Source organism: Labrus mixtus, chromosome 11 (genome assembly GCF_963584025.1).
Source record: "Labrus mixtus chromosome 11, fLabMix1.1, whole genome shotgun sequence".
NCBI classification, from domain to species: domain Eukaryota; kingdom Metazoa; phylum Chordata; class Actinopteri; order Labriformes; family Labridae; genus Labrus; species Labrus mixtus.
Window position 1 is genome coordinate 19,597,366 of NC_083622.1, and position 24,520 is coordinate 19,621,885.

At 39.3% G+C, this 24,520-nt stretch overlaps 3 protein-coding genes across 4 annotated transcripts; 2 read left to right on the forward strand and 1 right to left on the reverse strand.

Annotated features, from left to right (window-relative positions):
* The first annotated feature begins 1,156 nt into the window (after positions 1-1,156).
* Positions 1,157-7,634, forward strand: LOC132984025 (extracellular matrix protein 1-like). The gene is made up of 11 exons (XM_061050633.1): positions 1,157-1,316; positions 1,987-2,043; positions 2,511-2,579; positions 2,760-2,822; positions 2,900-2,935; positions 3,047-3,327; positions 5,250-5,455; positions 5,929-6,220; positions 6,312-6,514; positions 6,785-6,872; positions 7,009-7,634. The coding sequence occupies exons 1-11, from the start codon at positions 1,247-1,249 to the stop codon at positions 7,192-7,194; spliced, it is 1,551 nt and encodes a 516-aa protein (XP_060906616.1). The 5' UTR covers positions 1,157-1,246; the 3' UTR covers positions 7,195-7,634.
* A 1,124-nt stretch (positions 7,635-8,758) lies between these two features.
* Positions 8,759-22,812, forward strand: LOC132984026 (phosphatidylinositol 4-phosphate 5-kinase type-1 alpha-like). 2 transcript variants are annotated; one of them, XM_061050636.1, is made up of 16 exons: positions 8,765-8,847; positions 11,937-11,971; positions 12,500-12,592; positions 12,855-12,985; positions 13,101-13,218; positions 14,763-14,915; positions 14,999-15,298; positions 16,582-16,817; positions 16,927-17,010; positions 17,112-17,160; positions 18,208-18,292; positions 18,407-18,577; positions 18,705-18,837; positions 18,935-18,997; positions 19,112-19,211; positions 19,301-22,812. In XM_061050636.1, exons 1-16 carry the CDS (start codon positions 8,802-8,804, stop codon positions 19,301-19,303), a joined length of 1,800 nt encoding a protein of 599 aa, XP_060906619.1. In that variant the 5' UTR covers positions 8,765-8,801; the 3' UTR covers positions 19,304-22,812. The 2 variants fall into 2 exon arrangements, with proteins under 2 accessions (XP_060906618.1, XP_060906619.1); XM_061050635.1 differs by lacking the exon at positions 19,301-22,812 and having other exon boundaries at positions 8,759-8,847; positions 19,112-19,290.
* On the reverse strand, positions 22,801-24,450 carry LOC132984027 (serum amyloid P-component-like). Its single transcript, XM_061050637.1, has 4 exons — positions 24,361-24,450; positions 23,813-23,870; positions 23,584-23,686; positions 22,801-23,494 (listed from the first exon to the last, which is right to left on the reverse strand). The coding sequence occupies exons 2-4, from the start codon at positions 23,868-23,870 to the stop codon at positions 22,984-22,986; spliced, it is 672 nt and encodes a 223-aa protein (XP_060906620.1). The 5' UTR covers positions 24,361-24,450; the 3' UTR covers positions 22,801-22,983.
* Positions 24,451-24,520: the final 70 nt, after the last annotated feature.

A 24,520-nucleotide genomic window follows, 5' to 3' on the forward strand; every position in this document is an offset into this window, starting at 1 on the left:
GAGTTCTTCTTCACTCAGATATGGCTTTTTTACAAGAATGTTGTTGGAGGGTTTGAGTAGAGGTCGAGTCCTTGTTTAAGACTGGAATCTGTGGGTCGTGTTGACCCTGGACTCAAACTCAGTGAGAGATAACAAAGAATTTAAGGCCTTTAGCATGCAAGCAAACTAAAAATTACAAACATGGTGGCATGAGAAAAATTCAGATTGAGGGAACAAGTAACATTATCTTGTTAATAATTGATTCCTGAAGTATTTAAAATGTTTCAGTAAAAAATCTCAATCCTAACTTTCACAAATGTTTAGAATTTAAAGGGGCACTTCACCACTTTAACATAGGCCTGAGTTTAATTTCCCCTTTACAGACAGACTTCTCAGCAAACTTAGCACATTTCAAGAAAAATATCACACAAAAAAACCTTCAGAGTAGAAGATCATAATGTTTTAGCCCAGACTTAAAGACATGGGCATTTACCCTCACAGGGTGGTTCCACAAAATAAAATAGCCTATTTATTCCCTTTAATAGGAAATGTAGTAGTTTGACTTGATGAATAAGCTACTCACAGCAAAATATTGCATATTTTTTGTGGTATTTATATATTTTTAAATACCACCTATTGTAGGCTAATACCAAAGCGATAGGCCTACCCTACAATACAAAATCATACGACAAAGGAAATATGCATATGTTCTTGAAGCATTTGTTGGCAATGTACAAAGGCACATATGGACCCTGATGAATGGACCAGGACAAATGTGTGGCTATGACCTAATAAAATACTGTTAATAACCTATGTAGACCGCCTTGACGATTGTTTATAATTAGGCCTACCTGTTTTTCATTAGTGATTGGTGCTGTGTTTGCCCAATAGTCCAGTTTAACAGTAGCCCAACTGTGAAAAGAATAATTTAGTCCTACATAAAAAATGTTTATAGTCTACAAGATGATAATTTCCCAGCACTCAGGATTAGAGCGAATCCTCTATGAGTCATGTTGAAAAAACTTCCCTCCCTCCCTCCCTTGCGTCGTTCCCCCTGAAACCCCACAACAAGCATAAAAACTGTTGTCCCGGTAGCACAGACGGACAGCACGGCGGCGTCTGCTGGACCAATTACGGACTGCGTGAGCGTGTTCTCAGGGCGGCTCAGCTCTCTCTCTCTCCCTCTCTCTCTGTTGGTCTTGCTCTCTGTACGCCAGAACCAGCAGCAGCGGGACAAACATACCGGATACACACTGACAGCTATACCATGGGGTCGTCCCGAGCTCTAGTCTGCTCCACCGCGTTTGTTTTGGTTATACTGAGCTCAGCGTCCAAAGGTAAGTTTGTTGTTCTACTTTGTTGTTGACTTGTTCATGCCAAAAGTTGTTGTGTTTTCTTCTTGGCTGGTAGCCGGGCTCCATTTTTGTTCGGCTGAGCTCATGTAAGTGCGTTTATTTTGCCTGTAGTCTTACTAAGATGAATACAGAAATACACTCGTCTTCCGATGACTACCATCAATAGGCCTATAACTTTACAATTATTCACTTACACAATGAGTACAGTATGTAGACTATAATTATTATTTTAGCTATATATCAGTGGATTTTTTATTTTATTGTATTGCACTACTTTACTACCTAATGTATGCGATTGTTAAAGATGGGAAAGATAAAGAAAATCAGCTCCACTTCAACAACATTGACATATAATGTGTATGATTTAATGATGCAAAACATACTGTATTTTGTCTAAGGTTGATTTTTATGATACTAGGCTACTTGAAATTTAACTGACAGAAAAAATGATTTTAAGTGCAGTTCTTACTTAGAAAGAATCATTTTGCCCAAAGGTTGTTGCTATTATTAATACCTACTCAACTAATGGTATACTTGTTTTCAACAATGGCCTTCTTCCTGCATCATTTGTGCATTAAAAAAAATGTGAACAGTTGCATAACTTTTTCTGGCTTTTTGCCCTCTCTTTCTCTTTATGTGTACAATTTTCCAGATGAGCACATGTTTGAGCAGCGTGAGGTCACCTTTGACCTTGACAAAATCATGCAAGGTGAGTGTATTCACATACCAGTGCAGTATCTCTGCAGGGACCAATTAGAAGCTCAGATGTACACAGTGGCATTTAGCCAACTCTTACTACTTCAAGAGGGTATTTTGGAGTCAGAACACGGGTGTGAGGCTCCCCTAATTTTTCTCACACATGAAGCTCAGTTTGAAGTTCATGGGATGTTCTTCATTTTAAAGTGCCTCTGTATTGTTAGAGCTCTTTGTGGAGCTTTCCAAAGTCTGGAAGAATAATATTGAGGATGTTTTGCAGTCTAATCTGATAATAAACAGAACTAAAAGAAAATTCATTTTGCTGTTTAGACCATGTGTCAGACTCTGTCAGCATGACTGATTACATTTTAATTGACACATAAAGTTCAAGTATAGTTGCGTAAAAACAAGCTCCTGCATAGAGTACACAAGTCAAGTCTAGTGTAAATTGTTGCTTAAAGACATCCATGTGTGTTTCAGAGATGCAACAACCCGATCAGTTCATGTTGCAGTCAGAGGTGGACTTGTCAGACCTCCTTGATCCCATGGGTACTGTTCATCTCTTTACATATGTTTGTAAACTTTTTAAATAACTGCATAACTGGGTGTTCACTTGAAACCTTTCTCATTTTCAACACCCTGCCTAACCTTGCTTTTGTCTGGCAAATAATCAATGCTACGACCAAAGGTGTGCTAACCATCATGTTTGTTGTTCCTCTGTTTGTAAAGAGTTCCCCATAGAGCAGGTGAAAGTGTCTGTACCCGAACAGCATGATATCCTGAGAGAGAGAGGTAGGCTGTAATTAAGTAGCAATGATATGAAGATCAACACTTGAACAGTAATATTTAACACAATTTTATTCTGTCAGGGAGTTCCAGACCAGGAAGCTTGACACCAAGAGGACGTTAGTATATGTTTCCTGTCTTTATCTTGAGTTGTATTTTCCTTATCTGTGCCACCTTTCACTGTAATAGGGATTATTTACAGATTTATGATTTCTGTCCTCTCCTCTTAGGACGACCGAGTTTTGGACCTCGTTCCTTCGGGGGTCCTCCAATACTTGACTATCCCGTTCAGTTCCCTCTAGGCCGTCCGACTTCTGACAATCTCCAAGCCATCTGTCACCATGGAGACCGTCGTCCCCGCTACCCAAACTCTTACTTCCCTGACTCTGGTTTTGGCCAGCAGAAGAGAAGAGCCAGTGCCGTCAACAGGGCAGAGTCTTGGTTCAGCATGTGCTGCAAATGGAACCAGACGTGGGAGAGGGAAGTGACACTGTGTTGCGCCACACAGGCAGTAAGTTTTTGCAACATCTTGTACTGCCAATTCAGCATTTCTTCACTCTAAATAATGGTATGATACTCAGTGTGTTCTTACTCTGATTTCTTTTGGTTTATCCCCCTTTGTTATCTTGTTATGTATAAACAGGGAGGGATCATGCCTCTATATCTAAGTCTGTCTGCATCTTATCTTGCATACTACTACATCCATCAGCCTTTTATATAATAATGTGTTTGTGGACATTTGGACCTTTAAATTTTAATTTACCTCTACTGGTGCAGCGATTATGTTTTTTTACTATTTCATTCACTTATTGACTGCTGACTCCTCACTCATACGAGGGGATCAAAGTCATTTTCTTCAGTTTTTAATCCTGTGTCCCATTCAAGCGACATTGTTAATGTTAGACACATTGTATGTGGTGATCATGTTGTTGTATGTTGTTGATTGTAATATAAATCGTAGTTAGTGAACACCAGTTCTCCTACAGCCAGGGAACAGAAGAACATGAGTTTTCATCCATCGTTGTGCCTAACTTAAGTGGATAATAACATATCGGGAAGCTTAGGGAAACAATCTGCAGACGCTCCAGTTCAAACATGACCACCTTTGTGACACTGACAGTGTAACCTTCAAGTTGTCTCCCCTTCATACCTCTACTCTCATGCAAAATCACTAAACATGCAGCATGGTCTCATTGCCATGCATTAACTGATTCAATTCTATATGCCTCCAAATGTACCCGGTATAGTGCACTTTCTAGATGAGGGTGTCTTTTGCAGTAACTTCTCATTAGTCTCAAATAGGGATGTGTCATTTACAACGATTTCATCATTATTGTGATATAAGCATTTTCAATGAACACATCAGAATAGTCTCCATTTATAGCAATATATGAAAACCAATATTTTATGTATACAAGCAAAGCCTTCTCTTCTATTTATTCTGTAGTTCTTGTTATGACTAAAATATACTAAATTGGCGAGGAGCCATTATAAGCCCTCCTTGGGTTTCTTACCTCACCAGCTCATGTTTTTCTTCCCTCTTTCCGTATGAAAGTTGTATTTTATGTGTTGGACTACTGTATGTCTTTTGTGAAAAAGAAAACTGCATGGGCAATTTACCTTCGGAATGGAGACCTGTATTTAGATGAATTAATCTAGCTCCTAGCTACTTGGATTGACTTGAGCTAATTGAGTGGTATAAAAAAGTGCACTTTAATTTTTGTTTATTTATCGCCCTTCATGACGTTATCACAATACTGAAGAATTTGATCGCATATCATGTTTTTCCTCAAATCTTTCAGGACTAGTCCCAACACGATTAATTTTTGAAGTGACATTGAAACATGATAAATACCTTAATGATTTTATGAAATGTTGAGAGGAAATTGGATCGTAATCTACATGTTCTGTCAGAAAATAATTATCCACTTAATGCTTCATGTGGAGGAATGCTCTCAGAGAACTCATATATTTGAAAGTTTCTGTAACTTTATATTCGTTGTAACTTGATTGCTGCAACTGTTATGAAGTAGGCTTCATATCATGTACTCATACCAAACTCAGTGTTTTTTATATAACCTGAGTATGAAACATTCTCCACATTGCTGAGATGATGGTACTTGCGATTTCTAAACAAAGTAGATGGCCTTGGGCGATTAGAGTGGATAAGCACGTTGAATTCAGCCCAGCCTAACAGACATAACAGACAGGCCTTGGCATCGCTTCAGGAGCTATCTGAGGGCAAACAACAAACCTGTCTCATATTATTACGTGAATAAAGCCTTACTAAAGTATTACTGAATCGTTATGCCTTTCTCTTAATATGTTTGTTTTCAGTTTCCACTCAGGGAATGACCATATGCAGTCAGACGTTTGGCAAGTATTATTTCATACACCTGACTGTCGCTTCTGTGTTTCTGTGCCTTACTACAGTGGGAGCTGTCAGTTGAATCTTTCTGTGCAGAAGACTCATCAGTAAAGGACCATCTTTATGACTGCTGCAGACTAAGAGGCAGCGACAGACTGAAGTGCTTCAACAACGACGCTCCAAATCCTGACTACAAGCCAACGGAGGAGCTGCCCGTGCCAGAACTTCCTTCCACTGACGGCTTCAACTTTGACCCCGACACTTGTCAGAGGTATGCAGGGAAATTGAATGAGCAGCAATAAAGAAGATGTAATTTGAGTTCATCACTAAGAAACCAAAATGTTTAAAATTCCAGTAAAAACAGAGGTTCTACTTTTCTCTTTGGCTCACCATCAAACTAAAAATTAAATATATGCCAAAAATAAAGCCAGAGGTGTTTGAAGCCACTTTTAATTGTTGAAGGGCATAAAAATATGTCTTGCAAATTCTTTGTTTTTCTTACTGTCCTAAATTGCATGCAAAAAAACTGAACTGAGCAAAAACGGATCCGACTAATAATTAATGCTTGTGTTTTCAATGTCTGAAATAATTTGTTTCTCTGTCATAAACTATCAACTCATAATAAACAAGTCAATGTGCCCAAATATATTTACTCCATACGTATTTGTCAGCCTTTTAAGGATTTATACCTTCAGTTAGGACCTAACGAGACAGGTTTTTGACATTATGTCTCATACGTTGCAGGTCAGTAATGACTCCGTATAGTGCCAGAGGAAACAGAAGACAGAAGATGAAAAAACCATCTACGACGTACCGGAAAGTTGACATCAACTTCCCTCCTGGACGGCCCACAATTCATGTCATTGAATCACTGTGCCAAAACTACAAGCTACGTCCACTCTATAATGTCAAGTGCCTGCCAGGATCAGGCTATGAGTTAGTTGCTCGCCAAGCAAAGACCATTAATCGTGTAGAAAAGGGATTCAAACAGTGCTGCAAACAGAAACGGAATAGTCTCAACTGTTTTGATCAGAAGGTGAAGCAAGAAACCTACAACAACATTCATATTTTTTTCATATTCAGCAATTTGAGGTTCTCATCATGTTTCTCCTTTTGTGTTTTATTAGTGGCGTGAAGAGCTTGACAAGTTTTGCTTGGGTGAGAACGGTGAACAGGTGGATTTTCACTGTTGTTCCACAGGGGGCGAGGCAAATGATCGATACAGCTGTTTCCAAAATGTTTCTCCCGACCCTCATTTTAATATGACTTCAGCCACCGAAGAGGTCACACTGCAAAACATCTGTGACACCCACAAAATCATCAAGAAGAAGTAAGACATAATGTCATACATCTGTCAGTTATTCTATCAACCTTATCACTTTCTTCTTCTCAAATGCTCTGTGTTTGTGCTTTTTCTGTTTCTTTTGATGTTTTTTTTAAGTCACATCCAAGAAAACTTAACTTACCTCAAGCAGCTGAATCTCATCTTATATATGCTGCAAACTTTTATTTAAAGAATGCTCTGTTTTATTTATGGATTATCTGTACAATCTGTGAAGAATGCACTGTTAGAAACTAGTAACAATGTCACTGTGTTTAGGTACCCTGTTGGTTTTCCTCTCAAGAACTTTGTGCAAAAATGCTGCCCCCTGGCTGAAAAAGAGAAGAGCAGCTGTTTTGATCAAAGGGTGAGTTAAAAAAAGGAGCGAGTCTGTACCAAATCTGATTAGATGACAAACTCTGAATGCAATAGTTTAAAATTTTAATTTTTCTAAATTATACTATTCTCTTCCCTCTGGTCTGGTTCCATCTCAATGGAATCAGCTTAAGGAACTGTCAGGGAATTTGTGTTCATCAAAGAAGCCGTCCCCCCCAGCTGTCCGACGTTGTTGCCGCAAGCCTTCTTCACAAGACGCTCCAGAGTGTGTCTCGAATATTCTCATGGATGCCATCACCAAAGCTTCGAGTGCCTTACGTCAAAAGAAGAGGAAGAGATGCCCTCTCTCTTAAACCTGTGACCTCTCCCTGCTGACCCCTCTGGCACCGAGCCATTCAGGCAAAATGGCAAGGTAGCAGCAGACGTGAGCTCCAATCACTGAAGAGGAACAATTGTCTTGGCACAAATCCTATTTAGAGGTCTGTAAGAATATTCAAAATGTGGACCCAGCTCTATATTTACTACTGCCAGTGTTACATGCATACTTTCATCACATGACAATCATTGTTCTCACAAAAATACATTTATAAAGGAACAGGAATGTTACAAAATTCTTAGATTGTAAAAAAGACGGTCTCTGTACCACTGTTTTAACAGACTGCTCTTTATACTTTTGATATCAAATAAAAAAAATTGATTTATTTGGAGCTGCAAGTTCCATTTTCTTCCTTTTGTATGGTTTGTGACTAAGAACAAATCTACACAGCTCTAATAAAAATGTCTTTTAATTCAACTTTTTTGTGGTTTACTGTCTTCTTGCACGCAGCACCTTTGTGGTCTGTTTAACAACTGGGTTTGGCAGCATTAAAATGTGTTGAACACAAGTAGGTTCATTTAATATAATGACAACTTATCACTAAGGTGGATACTGAATTACATTAATTCCAAAACACCACTTAAAGATTACCTCAAATCTTTTTGTCTTTTTTATATCAAGCCATCGTTTTGTTGTTACCAAAGAGTTATCAGTCATAACAAAAAGTTTGGATTTTCATGTTTGCATTTGCATTGGCCTGATGTTCACTTTCTTGTCAATTGTAACCCTTTGCAGTGATTCATCTGTATAAAGAACATTCTTCGATTAACATTAACAGCATAGAAATATCACAGATTTACAGTATAATGTTACTTTGGACAAAGACATTGCAAAGATTGAGAAAATACATTTAATAAAAAAAATGTGTAAACTGCATAAACATGGCTTGCAACACACAATTTTTGTATCACAAGTCTCATAACAACATAAAAACATGTATTTTATTTATACTATATATACTTATCATCAATTTTGTTCCATCACATTATACCATACTAATATTTTCGGGTTTTGCCTAAATATGTCATGTGATTCTGTTAAGCTATAATGTTAGGTCCCTTATATCTTATATCTGTTTTGGGGCTGCTGCATCAGCTGAAATATAAACATTGTTTTCTTTTATTTATTTATATTGTCAGTGAGATGGTTGTGTGTTACTGGCTGTACTGTAAAGAAATTGCTCCTCTGGGATGAAAGATGGTATCGTGTTGATAGAAGACAGCGGCGTTTTTTTATTAATATGATTTATTATTAATATTTATTTATTATTATTATTATTATTATTATTATTATTAATAATAATAATAATAATAATAATAATAATAATAATAATAATATGATTTATATTATTATTTATATTTGTTCGCCCTGATGAGAAAAGTGGATTTAAGAAATCTCCAAAATATCTGTTAATTTCACAAACTGAATGTAAATGGATGGTTCGACAGCACCCTGACTGGAGCTGTTCCACTTCAGTCCGCTGGGGGCGCTGTGGCGCTGTGGCGCTGTGGCGCTTCTACGACATGACGGTCAGAATTCAATTGTGGGCTCTGCGCTGCCTGTGATGTGAACAGCCAAACCATAATGGCGACTGCTGGAACAGCAGACTCGGGATCTACAGCCCCGACAGGTATCTCTTTACTAACTATTATCCCCTTGCTGACTCTTAACTGAATGCTCAAACAGACATTTCTTGACTTTTGATGCGGTGAAAATGTTTTAATTCGTTGACTAAGGCTTTACCAAGTCCATGTTAGCCAGTTGGCTAGTTAGCATCGAGGCATTCAACCCAACAAATGAAACAAGCAATGGTTAGCTTGTTTACTGCATAGTTGATAAAGCTATGTGAATCTTAGTTTATCTGGTTAATCAAACGAATGATTAATCAGGGAGCCGCTAGTATTCATATAGAACTATATATTCGGATAAATAGTTTAATTTAATAGTTCTTGGCACCACCTTGGCTTCATTGTGTTGTTATGTAGCCGGTCGGTTGTTTCTCTTGTTTCTATGCTGATCAGCCTGATCAATAAGAGGGTGAACAAATATCTGAATTATTCAGGAATTGATGTGGGTCGTTAAGTGGCTGTCGTTTAACATTTTTCATTATATCAATGTGAAACTACAGCGTTACACCCCACCTCTCCCTATGTCTTATTTCTGTCTGTGGTTAAGTTTATTCACTTTACATTAAGTATCTTAAATAACTTTCATATGATTGATTTTCTACATCCTTCATGACACAGACTTGTTATTTCTCTGTGGTTAAGTTTACTCACTTTACAATAAGTATCTTAAATAACTTTCATGTGATTGATTTTCTACGTCCTTCATGACACAGACTTGTTATTTCTCTGTGGTTCATGAAGTGGAGTACATATCCCAGTGATGGATAGTGGGACAATCTCTCCAATTTCAGATCTGTGCGCTGTACATTTTCTTGTTTCTGTTTTCAGCGTCGTGGGCAGTACAAGTGCTTGTAAGAGGTTTCTTATTTTCTGAGGATTGGACAGATGATGGCCATGCTGCATTTTGCTAATCCTGTTAGTTGTGCGTCTCTGTGCATAGAGGAGTTGCTCTTCCCATTGCAGCCACCCATTCTGAATCAGTGAATAAAAATAGTGGCTTCAAAGCACTCTTCTCGCTCCCACATGGCAGAGAGCCCTCGACTGTACAAATACAGCCTTCTGTCAAACACACACTCTCTTACTCACAGAGACTGGAGTGACAGTAACATAATGTGGTATCCGTACTTGGCCTTATTGGCCTTGTTTCCTTCTCAGGGAAAGAACCGGTGTATTTATGGAGGATTCATGGGCAGAAAATGATGTTAGTAGAGTGCATGTCCCATATTATTGTGTTGTACAGGCCGCAGGCTACATGTACATGACGAGGTTGGCAGGGAGTTGTTTAGTATACAGAGAGGAACAGATGGTTTGCCCATTGTTGTATGGCCTGTCACTGACAAGCTCAAGTCATTGTTAAGTAATTGGCTAGGGTTGAGTATTTCTTATCCCCATCCTGCTGCCAAGACTGTCTTCACAAAAAAAATACAATACACTGTGTTGATTGAAATGAAGACTGCAGTTAACACTTATTTGTATTAGCCATTAATCTGACAATTATGATTGACATTTTGTTCATACAGTGTAAATTAGGTAAACAATGCCTGATTTTTTCCCCCCAGAGCTCTGGACATCCTTTTCTTGTTGTTATATCCCACAATTTGTCTGAACCCCTCTTGCACTTTCACTTTTTAAAAGAAAAGAAGCAAACAAGGACTTTTGCACTATTTTATGCTTAAATACGACTAAAATGATTATTTGTTTGTAAAAAATCATGGCTGACTGATATTCTTATTGCATTTGAGCTGTAGATGCAACACCTATTTGACCTAATATGCTGACATTTTTTTAATGATGTTCAGTGTTGCTCATATAGGAAGTGAGGCTGGTTAGGCTGATCATGTCCTGCTCCACAGATATTAGGACTCAGTTCTGGAGAAGAGCATTACAGCGAGGTACTCGCATGGGTGTGCGTGAGTGTTTCCGTGTGCGTGAGCAGAAACTGCATGAGTAGTGATGATATACTGTGTGGCTTTACATAAGAAGGGGGATGTGGGCAGAATGTTGCTCATTGTTTCCTGGATGATTGCTGTGTGTGTCCTGAGAAGATGCATGGCATTCAGTGGTTCTGCCTTATTAATAGCACTCCCTTCTTTCTCGGGTTGAAGTGTGCGCTCGCTGTCTGGATTTAATCTGTTGGTCATAGCATATTTCTCACACACAGGATCATTACTACAGGTGAACAGTCTACCCAGGATCCTTTTCTGTATATTGACCTGAGGCACTGCAGAATTGGATACATGTTGCCATTGGTTACAGGCTAGAGGTTCTTGCACAGTGGGTGAGATAGTAGGTTTAAACAGCAAGTTTATGTAAGGAGACAGAATATCAGGTTGAGTTTTATTTTATCATCACTGAGGGCCCTTTTACAAAACGACTGTGTGCAGCTGCTGTTATCATGCTAACCCAGGAGCACAGACTCATGTGTCCGGGTCATATATTACAATTTAATTTCATTATACATTCAGAGGTCTTGGCATGCTTATGACTCAAACCTTTAAAATGTGTTACTTCACCACACACGGCTCTTATGCTGATCAGCTGAGTTTTCTGAATGGCACAATGGGCTCTTATTTAGGCATATTGGACTAAATGAAAAATAGAAGCAAAGTTAAAGTGAAACACAAAGTAGGCTGTGTTTTTGAAAGGAGGCGGTGTGGAGTGCAAAACCATCTGCAGGGACCTGATGAATCTGGAGCAGCCTGCTCAGGGGAGAAGTAGTTCCAGTTCACAGTAAGCTGGTGTATTGGGGACACTCAGTAACTGTGTCCACATTTAGGCCTGCTGCACATCCACATCATCAGCCTCATCGTCATCAACCAGTACTCCAAATAGTCCTAATTAACCAGCAGAGGGATTCTAACACATTCACTAACAAATTCTTCCATGTTTAAGGTTGCCAACTCCAAGTCTGTAAAATGATTTCAAGCAGCCAATTCACTCTTGACTGCCAACAAAGGTGTCATGGAGTTGAGTCCAAACAAGGGAGCCAGCAATTCCTTGAGACCTTATTTTGTTCTCTTCAAAGTTCTCAGAGATATGTTTCTTTCTTGTTGCGTTTTGAAACCATTTTAACTCCCTTTTGTCTTTTTAGGGACCAGTGGAATCCGAAAAATGGCCCCTCAAGAGGTGAGGACATCAGTTATTGTATCACTAAGTAGATGAAACACCTCTACGTGTCGCACTTATACACACAAATAATGTAAATGTTGATTGTGTTAGGCCTGGGGAGGGAAGACGAAAAGGTTCAGAGTTTATGGTTGTAAGGCCACAGAGTAAAAATCAGATGGAAAAAAAATAGAATACTTGTTGTAAGTAGAGGGAATTGAGTTCTCAAATAGACTGGGCCTGTAAGTAAAAACAAAATAATGTAAAACTATGAAGTCCTTGCAGTTATGTACTAAACAAAGGTAACACTTTTAGGTATTTGTCACACGAGGACAAATAAACTGATATTGCTCTCACTCCCTTCCTATGCTTCATAGGTTGACCCTTACTGAGAGGTTAGCAACTTGTCAGCTGGTTTGATATGACTTGATACGGCTGTCATGTGAAGATGTTTATCCCAATGGAGCTGCAAGCTGAAATACAGCCAGCTATTTGTCTCCTGTGTTCACAAGCATAAACACATTTCTTTCTCACGGCCCCTCTCCTCAGATGCCTGGATCCTCAGGCACCACTCAGAGTATGAAGAAGACCATCGGACACCGGGGCGTTGAGACCACCACAGGAGAGACCACCTATAAAAAGGTTAGCTTCATGTTTTGGGGTTGAGAGCTGTACTGGGTGGTCAGTGACCCCAGTGTTGTTGTTGTTGTTGTTTTTTTTTTACTCACACAACACTGAACTGAGAGGTGAAAAGCAGAAAAGGTTTTTTTGTTTGGTGTTTAAATTCTAAAATTAGTTTGGGAATTCCTCTCACTAGACACCTAAAAATAGTGACTGAAACAGAGGAAGTCACTGGAATGAAATGTTCCATTAATTACTATCTTTGCTTCTCTGACCTCTCTAGACCACGTCATCTGCCCTAAAAGGTGCCATCATGCTGGGCATCGCTCACACAGTCGGCAGCTTAAGCCAGAAGGCAGAAAGGGATGTTCTAATGCAGGACTTTGTGGTGGTGGAAAGCATCTTCTTCCCTAGGTGAGTAACACAAGTCTTATTTGAACAAAATGTGTTGTATTTGCGGGGTGTTTGTTGTTTATTACCTGGTGTTTAATCCCCTTTCTGTCTCTTCTGTCATTCCCACATTTTTCAGCGAGGGCAGCAACCTGACCCCGGCCCATCACTACAGTGACTTCCGCTTCAAGACTTATGCTCCTATTGCCTTCCGTTACTTCAGAGAACTCTTTGGCATCCGTCCAGACGACTACCTGGTCAGTATTTACTCCACACACTCTACTGTCAAGAAACTGTCATTGACAAGGAATGGCTCTTGTTACAGCCTAAGCCTAATGTTGCAGTGTTTCTTCTGTTGAGGGCTTTAGTCCAGGAATTTTATACTCCATCTAAATTTTGAAGCTTTACTGTTTTGGCAATCTTGGAAGAAATAGCCTGGTGCCTGATTCTTCTTAACTGTCAGCAGCTGATTACAAGATCATTTAAAAAAAATGTTTTTTGTTCAAACTTCACTCATGCTTCTTTCAATTAGGGCTGGGAAATAAATCAAGTGTTTAAGATTTTTCAATATATTTTCCAAAGAGATGTAGGGTCAGACGGTATTGTTTATATCGATATAGTTTATATTGCGTTAAATAAAGTTATAAGTTCCACTAGCAGAGCCGCCAGTTCACCTTTTTCTCCTCTCACTGTCTGTACCTCTTCACCCTGCTCCGCCTCTCTCCCTCTCTGAGCAAAACAGAAAAATCACCTGAATAACCAAATATACAGCTGTGTGTACTTTGTTATTCAGGAAAAGTTATTTCAGGAGCATTTTAATTCAATATTATTCTTTATTTCACCAATGGTTATTTATGTTTTTTGTCATGTTGACATTGTGCAGCTGGCTATTTAATAAAAGGGCCTCTGTGACATCGGCCATGTGGATTAGAACTGACTTCATTGATAATTATTTGCAGGAAAAAATAAATATATATATATATATATACAGTGTATTTTTTATATATGTTACACCGTAAAATCCGGAATATAAGTCGCACCGGTATATAAGACGCACCCTGTTTTGAAGGTCTCTTAAAGAGAAAAAAAAGTGTTTTCCTGCGTGACGATTTATATTGTGTTAAGCGATGTCTACAACGTGCAGTTTCTGTACAGCTGTGTCGTACTTTTAGTCCGTCTGTTTTCACTTACGGGAGTTTGCGCTCCTACTAGCTACAGTACGATAGTTGAGATCTCAGCCTGCAGGTAGAGTTGTGAGGCGCAGCCTCCTAGCTTGCGAGTCGCGCTGCCCGACTCCGCTAGTCACTCTTTAACTTTAATATAGGAGTCTTTCAATCAAAAGAGTGCTCCACAAGGTTTATTTACAGAACAATATACCACTGTTTTCTGTAAATGCATGATTATGACCTCGTGAGGGAGAAAAGATGTGAAAAAAGTCGCGCAGCCAGCCTGGTCTGTGTCGTCGTCTTTCCCAGCACAGCGTGCACTCAGCTTTCAATACTCAATGAATGGGGATGGGTTTTTAATCACATCAGGTTGCAGTGATAGTGGCTGCTACACCTGCTGTAATGACAGCGCGTGTTTCAGTATTTTGTACTGGTATATTGGTCACACCGGTGTATAAGACGCAGCCAACTTTTAAGACGAAAAAAATAGGTATTAAAAGTGCGTCTTATACACCGGATTTTACGGTGTATATATATATCGTGTCATCCTTCAGCAAAAATAGAACGATTTTTGGTCCTTATCGCCCAGCCCTACTTTCAACTAAGTACTAATGCAGACTCCTCTTTTCTTCCAGTACTCTCTGTGTAACGAACCGTTGATTGAGCTGTCTAACCCCGGGGCCAGTGGATCCCTCTTCTACGTGTCAAGCGATGACGAGTTCATCATCAAGACTGTTCAACACAAAGAGGCCGAGTTCCTCCAAAAACTTCTGCCTGGTTACTTTATGGTGAGCCTGATAAAAGCTTACATGGTGTGGTGATCTCGTACTTTCTTTCAGATTTCTAATCTGTTATCTTCCCTTTCCACCAGAATATAAACCAAAACAAACGCACCCTGCTACCCAAGTTCTATGGACTCTATTGCGTTCAGGCAGGGGGCAAGAATATCCGTATTGTAGTGATGAACAATCTCCTGCCTCGGATCATCCCCATGCACCTCAAATACGACCTGAAGGGCTCCACGTATAAAAGACGAGCTTCCCCTAAGGAGAGAGAAAAGGCGGTTCCAATTCACAAAGACCTGGACTTTATCCAAGACCTGCCTGACGGCCTGCTGCTGGAAGCAGAAAACTACAATGCCCTGTGCAAGACCATCCAGAGAGACTGCCTGGTGAGTCCCTGAGATAATTGTTTTCATCCACTGACAGATTTTTATTCAAGTATTGTGTTTTTAAACCAAACCAGACTCATCCTGAACATGATGTGTTATCATTGTGGCCTTTCAGAAAACAAACTTTGTTCAGAATTTTTCTAATCAAATGGATTCACAGAATTTTTTAACATCAAGACTTTTATTGATTGAAGATTGATAGCAAGTATGAGGTTTCATTTTCACCAGTAATGTATTGGATGTGTTATATTATGTGGGCTAGACAAGTCTAATGTAAATCCAAACCTTTTATGGGATATCAGTTGTTAGTTTTGTTTGTTTTAAAGCATGTGTAATGTTTTATTCATGTCCCGAGAAGATTATTAAGGATTGTTAGGAAGTGATTTTGAATTGTTTAATATGGAGCTCCACCACTGAAGGATCATCAACAAGTCCAGGTTTAAAGATATGACTCAAGCTTGCATGACACTGCAAGCTGATACTTCGTTTACTTTGAGGGAAGATCCCTTTTCAAAGGATGATTGAGACTGACTGCATTAACCAATTCCAGTAAACACAGCACGCCTTGATAGTAGTGTAGTGTTGGTTCAGTTATGGAAGCAAAACAACTCATAAACAACACATCATTTATTCATCTAATCTCTCTTTCAGTTAGAGACTAATCCCTCTCTCTAATTGCTTTGTTCTCAGTTATACTATTCCAGGATAGGGTTAGGTGGTATGAGGAATCAATTGACCAACTCCCATCTTTTATCTTCTTTGGTTTCACATTAAGCATGACCACTCTATGTCCATTTGTTATTTTGATTGTGTGTCGTCTACCATTGTGCAAGCTAATTGATGCTGTCTGCTTGGCTGTTCTTACTTGTGCAATAATGTGGTAAGTGGTAGAGTTGTCGTCATGAATATCATCATTTTTTGGTTTCTTCTTTGTGTAGGATGTGAAATATTTTACCACCATATACCTGTTGCTACACTGTGTTTATATGGTATGGTCAAATCTAATTTATAACTAAAACCTTCAATATAACATGTTTTAACTATATATAAAATGAACTAAAGAAAAACATTTAGATTGTACTTCTTTTAATCGAACCACCACTAGGCGGTTACAGGTCGGGTAAAATCTTCAGGTTTCAGAGGGTGAAGGTTCTGGTCGTTGCTCTCCTTGAATTTCACATCAAGCAAAAAAACAAAAACAATACTGCCTCTGAATCTCTCTGTGGTCTTGATTATCTCCTTCTATTGGGTCACATCAACTCATTTCTTGTGTTTGTGTGCAGCTCCTGCAGAGCTTCAAGATCATGGATTACAGTTTGCTGATGGGCATCCACAACATGGACCAGGCAAGTCGGGAGCGAGAGCGTGGCGGTGGCAATTCGGGGGACAGCGGGGGTTCAGAGGGAGCAGTGACCCCCGATCAGCGCAGACCACAAACCCAGAAAAGTCTTTACTGCACAGCCATGGAGTCCATTCAGGGGGAGGCTCGTGGGAAGGGGGCTTTGGATTCTGAAGACCAGTAAGTCTTAACACTTGGCTAGCAAGGAGCGGAGCTGAATTTGTAGTTTTCTTGTGTAATTGCAACATGAACATGTAATTTTTTAAACATTCTTTTTCTGTACTTTCAGCATGGGTGGTATTCCATCTCGTAATACTAAAGGAGAAAGATTACTTATCTACATTGGTATCATTGACATTCTCCAGTCCTACAGGTTTGTGTCTCAGTTTAAAGAAACAGTCATTCTTAATCATGAGCGACCTTCCTCTTTAACATTAACCATTTACATTTCTTTATGTCTTATTATTTATTCAGGTTTATTAAGAAGTTGGAGCACTCCTGGAAGGCCTTGGTTCATGACGGGGTAAGAGCCTGCAGTCGAGATATTCTAAAAAGATAAACAGGGCAGGTATTGTAAAGCACTGAAACTGAGTAAAACAGTTTCCATCAGTCGGTGAACTAATAAAACAAAAGGCAGACACATAATGGGCAAAATGTCTTAAAGCTCTCTTATTATTATTTAATATCAAGCAAAACAGTGGAAAAGTAAATGTAGTTTTCCACGTGGGGATCCTTTGTCTTCGATGTTTGTCAACAAAATATCTTTGAGTTTCTGACTCGTGGCCAGACAAACCAAACCCCCTAAATACATCACCTTGGACCCAAGCACCTTTGAGAGGGGCACGTTTCACTAGTTAATGGTGGAGTCAGTAGCATTGATCACTGCAGCTTGTAAACACAACATTTAAACTGGCCCCCTCCTCCTGGGCTCATTGCCACCAGAATCGCAGACTCACTGTAGGATGTGGTGTGTATTTGTACTGTAACTGCACTACAAGTTAGTACAAGCCAACCACCGGTGTCTGTCGAATTGAAAGCAGGCCAACTCCATGTCCGTGCGGTTAAAGCCAACTCAAAGTTCACCCTCTATTCGGAACAAGCTTTATCTGCTTGGTGTTTTGCCTCACAACGATCATATATTTTCTCTTCTTTGCTGCTACGTCCAATCCCTGAATTGTATCCAGTCCTAAACTCACCTGCGTGCTGTCATTGGCTGGGGGAAACACACCAACTCCCCAAACAGAAACATCTTGCGTCAAACAAAACAAAACATCAAATTACAGGCAAAGAAGAAGGTCTACAGTCACCACCACACATGTATGGAGGCCTATAAGAGTTGATTGAGCGGCATTACTTTTGTATTGGTCTATATTTCATTTTTCATGAAAAGCTCCTGACTCTATCTTTAACTTGACTGTTGACATGAATGGAACTAGAAAATCAATCAATAAGAAACATAATGTTAAAATTAAATAATTCTACATTTTCTGTGAGACGGTTTAAGTGGATATAGTCATGAGGAATGTAGATTGTGTCAGCTTCTAACGGCTCTGGTTCTTTCCTGTATCAGGACACAGTTTCAGTTCACAGACCTGGCTTCTATGCGGACCGTTTCCAGCAGTTCATGTGCAACACAGTGTTCAAGAAAATTCCACGTAAGTAATCAAGCAAGTGTATTTTTCAATGGTTAATAAAATTCCCAAAGGCAAAAAAAAGTCCTACCAATCTTTATTCAACTTTTCCACTGTTGTTACCTTTACCTCCTTCAGTCAAACCATCACCATCTAAGAAGAGTCGTGGTGGAGGTCAGGGGGGTCTTAGGAGAGCCCCCACCCTTGGGGGTCCTACTCCACTCTCCCACGCAACAGGACAGTCATACATGGACTCCAGACTAGTCTACCACAGCCACTTTAAAAGCACAGACTCCGAAACAGACGGCGGTAAGAACTGAGTCATAACAACATACACATTAATATAGCTTAAACCACAATGACACTCTGAGATTGGAAACACTGGGGGCTGAATAGGAAATGATTCTGTTTGGGGTTTTTTCTTGTGGCCTTTTAGGGGTGCCGTCGGGCAGACCAGATCTAGTTCCGAGGACCCCTCCGCTGGTAGAAAATGCTGCTGACTGTGAGGCCAACCTGTCCACCTCATCATTAGGCAGCGCAGGAGTTGCCACCGGCTCCCCTCCCCTACGGTAACAATAAAAGCATTACTTTAAATCACCCATCTCGCTTTACTCACTCAACCATGTACTTTTTATTTTCTTTACTGGATCTTATTTTTCTCTACAGATCTGTTGGGGTGGAAGTGCACAAATCAGCAAACACAGACCTTGACCAGGGTTCTTCTCACAGGTACAGAAGACAGTAACAACTAAAGCCTCATTAGGGTATAAAGTAAATAGATTTTTTTGATTTGATCTTGCTTGTGTCAGTAACCCTGTCTTATTTACTTGTTTTTCTCCTCAGTTTTGGGGCCGAAGGTGCCGCAGATAATTCAGGCAACCTGTCCGGAAATGAAGATGTAGTTTCACTCTCAGACATCATCCCTGAGACCAACATCTGTTTTGTAAGAATTTATTATTTTGCACACCTCCTTAAAACACTCAGTGTATTCATCAAACCATTTTAAAGCTGACTCTTGTTTCATTTTCATAGTAAAAAAAAAAATAAAGACGCAGTGCCATGGCAAGGCAAAGATGTGGACGTAGATGAGATGGACGGAAGTAAGGACGCCCATCCAACACGGACCCTCCGCTGCACCTCTGTTGTTCTCTCACCCGTAAAATAAACACAGGAATGTCTGGAGGAAGCAGCGAGTTGCAGTAGAGGTTCTGACAATGAAGAACACAGTGTGTGGTAGGCCCTGGCTGTTAACACTGTCACTGTGCGCACACATTTACCCCCCAATGACCTAACGCCCAATTGTTTTGATACATGACCTGAAAAGGGCTCGCAGCTCTGAATTGGCAGCTCTTTAGTAGCTCTAGCATCAAAACATTTAAGACATATGTGAACAACATGAAGGATGCTGCGATGACATCACAGACAAAAACATGAATAGTGTATTGTACACAAAGCTTCATTCACCAGTGAAAGGTGAAGGCGGTCAAATTCTCCATGGAATGTCGGTCATCCTTTTTTTTCGCAGTATGGAGTGATAAAGCAGGAACACACACACAAGAGCACATGAAGGGAAAAGCCTGCCTTAGTAGTAGACGTGAATATTTCCCAGAGTGTTCATGCACAGCCTAAGTGGGTTCACTTTTCCGTGATTCTCACTCTAGTGTTTCTGTGACCACACATCCATTTCCAGTCAGCACTCCTCATGGCCAGGAGTACTCCGAGTTATCAGGGCTCGTTTTTCAAATCAACACGTGCTGCTGTCAACTCTGAAATCATGAATGCTTTTTTTTTTTTCTTTCTTTTTTTTGGCTGATTGTGGATGTACAGTATTTAGTCTGAAACAGCAGAAGGATGGGTTGAAACGCCTGTATGGTCCTTTTTATTTCATGTGTGTGTCCTAAGTTATTCAGCTGGAAGTCACAGCGGTGCTACAGAGCTCGGGCTAGATCTGGCAACCGCTGAATGTACATTACGTTGTTTTTCATATACAGAATGTGTCTTATTGTTAACACGGCAGTCAACAGACCACATTTGTACAACCCCTGAAAAATCTCCCCCTCTGATGTGACCATATGTGCTCAATTCTATGAATGAACACAAGGAGAGGAGCAGTGCTGGCCATGTATGAATTCTGCCTGTTCAGCTAATGTATAATGTTCAGCTTCTGACATTTGTCCGTGCCTTACATGTCAGTCCCTTCCCTAACACATTATATATAACTGATCGTATTTTTTTAAAAGGTCGGTGTGGTAGTTTTAAAAAGAAACCTGCCTTGTCACTACAGCTGCAGTCAACAAACTGCCATCTATATGTCTGGAACAACCATCCAGGGGTCAGACTTTTCAAATCATTTCAGATTGTATGCAAACACAAGAGGTGGAAACCATAAGTTCCATAATGATGTGGTATTATATGAAGTTTTGTACAAAAAACTCTTTGATATCACAAAGTCACATTGCTATTTCCTTAAGATTTAAGACAGTACTCAACTTTGTGATCCATATGAGCCAATATCAGAGGCCCATTAGATTCAATCAGGGGTATCTTTTTCAACTTGATAACAATTTCATTTTCAGAGCTTTTACAAACATTTATTTGTAAAATAATCAATTTTTCTTTTGATAAATAGTCCAAAAAAAACCTTAATTTATCACACTCGACCTGCCATTTTTGAGCTTCAGAGTAAAATACACGTAACTTAAAGATGACACTAAGGATCATTTGTATGACATACAATTTGACTTTGTATGGATGATGGATTGAGTCTAAGAGCTCAGCTACCCTGACATAAAAAATCTAGACTATTCTTTGTCCCGTATAAAGGATTTCTGCTGGCTACAGAAATGACAGTTGCCACCATCCACTCCAGGACCAACATAGCTGGTGTGTACAAGTGTGCACAAGCTTAAGGTTATGGTTTTGACAAGTGTGTACAACTATTTTTCCTTTGTCTTCGATGTAGTCTTAAACAGCTTTTATTCCTCTGTTCATAAAAAATGCCTTCTTTTGTTGCATGTGAATCTTTATTGTTAAAGGCACTAAACAAGTTACTGAGGTGGCTGTCAGAAAGCTCCTTTTTTTTTATTTAACGTCTGAGATTTTGATACAGTCATTTTTTTTTAAATACTGTAGCAGAACTACACGTCTTAGACATCAGCTCATACTGTGCAATGTACCGCCGTTTATGTTTGTAAGGCGCATGTGGTCCGTGCAGCAGAGAGGGAGAAGGGGAAATGTGAGCTGTGAATTTTAAAAGAATGAAAACCACTCATGTTCATCCATGCACAGTTGAGGATTTAGGACTGAGCCTTTTTTGTATTCAAAGCCAGTCGTGGCACCAAAGAGAAAAGTAGAAAGTTACTGCAAAAGTTCAGGATCCAAGTGACAATGAAATGAGACACTCCAGGATGCCTGCTTTGACATGTATTGTTGTGTATGGTAATAACACTGGGATGTCCTGTGTTTCTTTTACTAGGCTGGATTTTTTCCCCCGTTTTAATAATTTCATGTCTGATAAGCTGTCTGACATCAACCTAGTCCCGGTCAATATTAATGAATCATCATCAGAGAATTGGTATACACTGTGGCCTGAGACATTTCAAGATGAAAACTCCACATTCCTGTGAAATTCAAGTAAAATTTACTACAAACATTGAAACTCTTAGAACCCACTATTGACCAACTTGGTATAAACTTGATATGAATTATTTCTTGTATATGCTGAAATGTAAAATACTGAATATTTGAACACATTTGATGGTTGAGTGTGAAACAGCCACCAAAGAAAACATTCAGAGAAACATGTTCTCGCTGAAACAAAAAAAAAAAAAAAATCAAGATTATATTTGTAACACCTGGATTTTGGTGTGATTATGATCATTTTCTTTGAATGTGTGGTGCTGTGTAATTGCTGGATGCAAACCAGTTCTGGCGCAGTTGTTTTGTACTACACCATGGCACAAGAAAAACATCATCATCCTACGGTGCTTTAAAGGGCGACACACTCCGTGTAGACACTACAATGTATTTGAAGTAATGCAATATGAACCACAATCTGCAACCTTTGAGCTCTTAGAAAGATATTTATTAACATTGTTGATTGCTGCAGACTGAAATAATACAAGTCGTGTTATTTGCTATAGCTGATAGTACACAATCTGTATACTGACAGAAGGATGTCTGAAACTTTATAGCGCGAGTTGCCCATGAAGGGGGACTATTTGACAACTTCGCATTTTATATTTCATGTTTAGATTGTGATATGATACAGTAGATTTTCTCCATGACGATTCTGGGTTGTTAATCTCCCACGCTTTTTTCTACATGAATGTTTCACACGGCTTACAAGCCAACATTGCTGGTTATCCTATATGCTCCAATTACTATATTTTTACGGTGTATAAAATGTGTATATGTACATAGGAGTCACGGAAATGCCTTCTCATGCAATATGTGCTGCCTGTCCCTCCTGCCATGTTTCAGTTATGTGGTGGTGATGTTTTCATGTCTTATTTTAAAGGATTAAACATATTTTCTAAATCGTAGTTTTGGCTTCTTTATGTGTTTTATGTTCATTGTTTGTAATGGTGTATTTTCACAGAAGTGAACACTCAAGGGTCTGAAGACATTTTAATCATCTGTAGAAAACATATCAAGTGCTTGATAGTGCAACCTGCAACAAATGATTTGTGATTCATTAACTGTTTAACACCCTGTTACATAACTTCGCTTTCTTCTTCCACAAAAATATTCCCTGATATTTCCAACTCCAGGGATCTCCAGTTGAACACATTTCCTGGGGTGAACTGTGCGTCCGCCACATAGCGTTTGATCTCAGCATTGGACAGTACATAGTCCCACATATGGAGTTTAGTAATCATACCAAGGAAAGACTGACTTGCATCAAAACCTCCGCCGTAGGAGTCTTGCTCTTGCCCAAGGACGGTGATGGGAGCTCCCGTGATTGGCCCGGTTTTGATGAACCTCTTGATGGTGTGCTTTCCGTCCACCCACAGCTGAGCCAGGCCGTTGTCAGAGCGCCAGGTGGAGCACATGGAGTGCCAGGTGTTTGGCGGGAATGACAGAGACAGGAAGTCCGTGCCTCCGTCCAGAGCATGCATTCTGATGTCGTCTCTTGAATTGATCTTAAAGAGGACAAAGTCATTGCTGAACGATGGTGTGGCCAAGGAGAAGAGACCGTAGTTCCTGGAGAGATCGGTGATGAATCTGAACAGACGTGTCAGCTGTTAGAAACTGGGATAAGCAATTTTTCCAATCATAAAAAAGGCTATCTGATGGCACTGCCAGTCAGTTACCTGAAACAGACAGTCACAGAGTCGAACTTGGTTTTTGAGGTCAAAAGTTTCACGTGATCTGTGCTAGTCTCTCTCGGGAACACGAGAACTTTGCCTGATAGATCTGCACAAGAGAAACTAAATTTAAAAAGATATAAAATCCTGTTATTAAAAACAACCAGAAGCATTCCATCCGTATCTTTTTAATGTTACAATGTTAACACAATCTGGTGTATTAAGTTTGACATACCTTGGGGTGTTGCAAAACATGTTGCAAACATCACCATCAGCAGTACGACTGTCTTCATCTGAGATTGTTTTAAAAAAGATGAAAAAGTGAAATAGTATCATCTTTTCTGCTTGTTCTTTTTTGCATCACAAGCAGTTTTAAGTGACTTTTTTTTTTACATTACTCTTACAAAGGACAAACAAATGTCTTTTTGTTTGTTTTTCCCATGCAGATAAGAAAAAGAATTCCTACAAACAAACAAACAAAATCAGATTTATCTTCATTTTCATTACACACATTTCAAGTACTAAGATGACGAAAATCTTATCAAGCATATAACCTGAAGTGCAAAACCAGCAAAGTCCAAAGTGTCTTGTGTAAGCATGATGAATACAAATATTAGGGGATAGATAACTTTTGAAGATATCATTTATAAATGTACAGTATATGTAAAATTCCTTGTTTATTCTAAAAGGTACATTTACACAAAATGACAAAAATAACATTGAAAGGGATCTGGTGCAAATATTCAAATATAACAAATTCTAGATTAACAGAGTTTTGTTTACCTTGTAACTTTGCTGTCGGCTTGTTGGAGGAATATAGGTCTACTCAGGTTTCAGGTTGTCTGGACTGCTTTTATTTCAGAGACATACTATTGATTTGCTGACATCACATTAGACTATGGACTATTTCCCAGTTATATTTTCAAAATAATTAACTAATAGA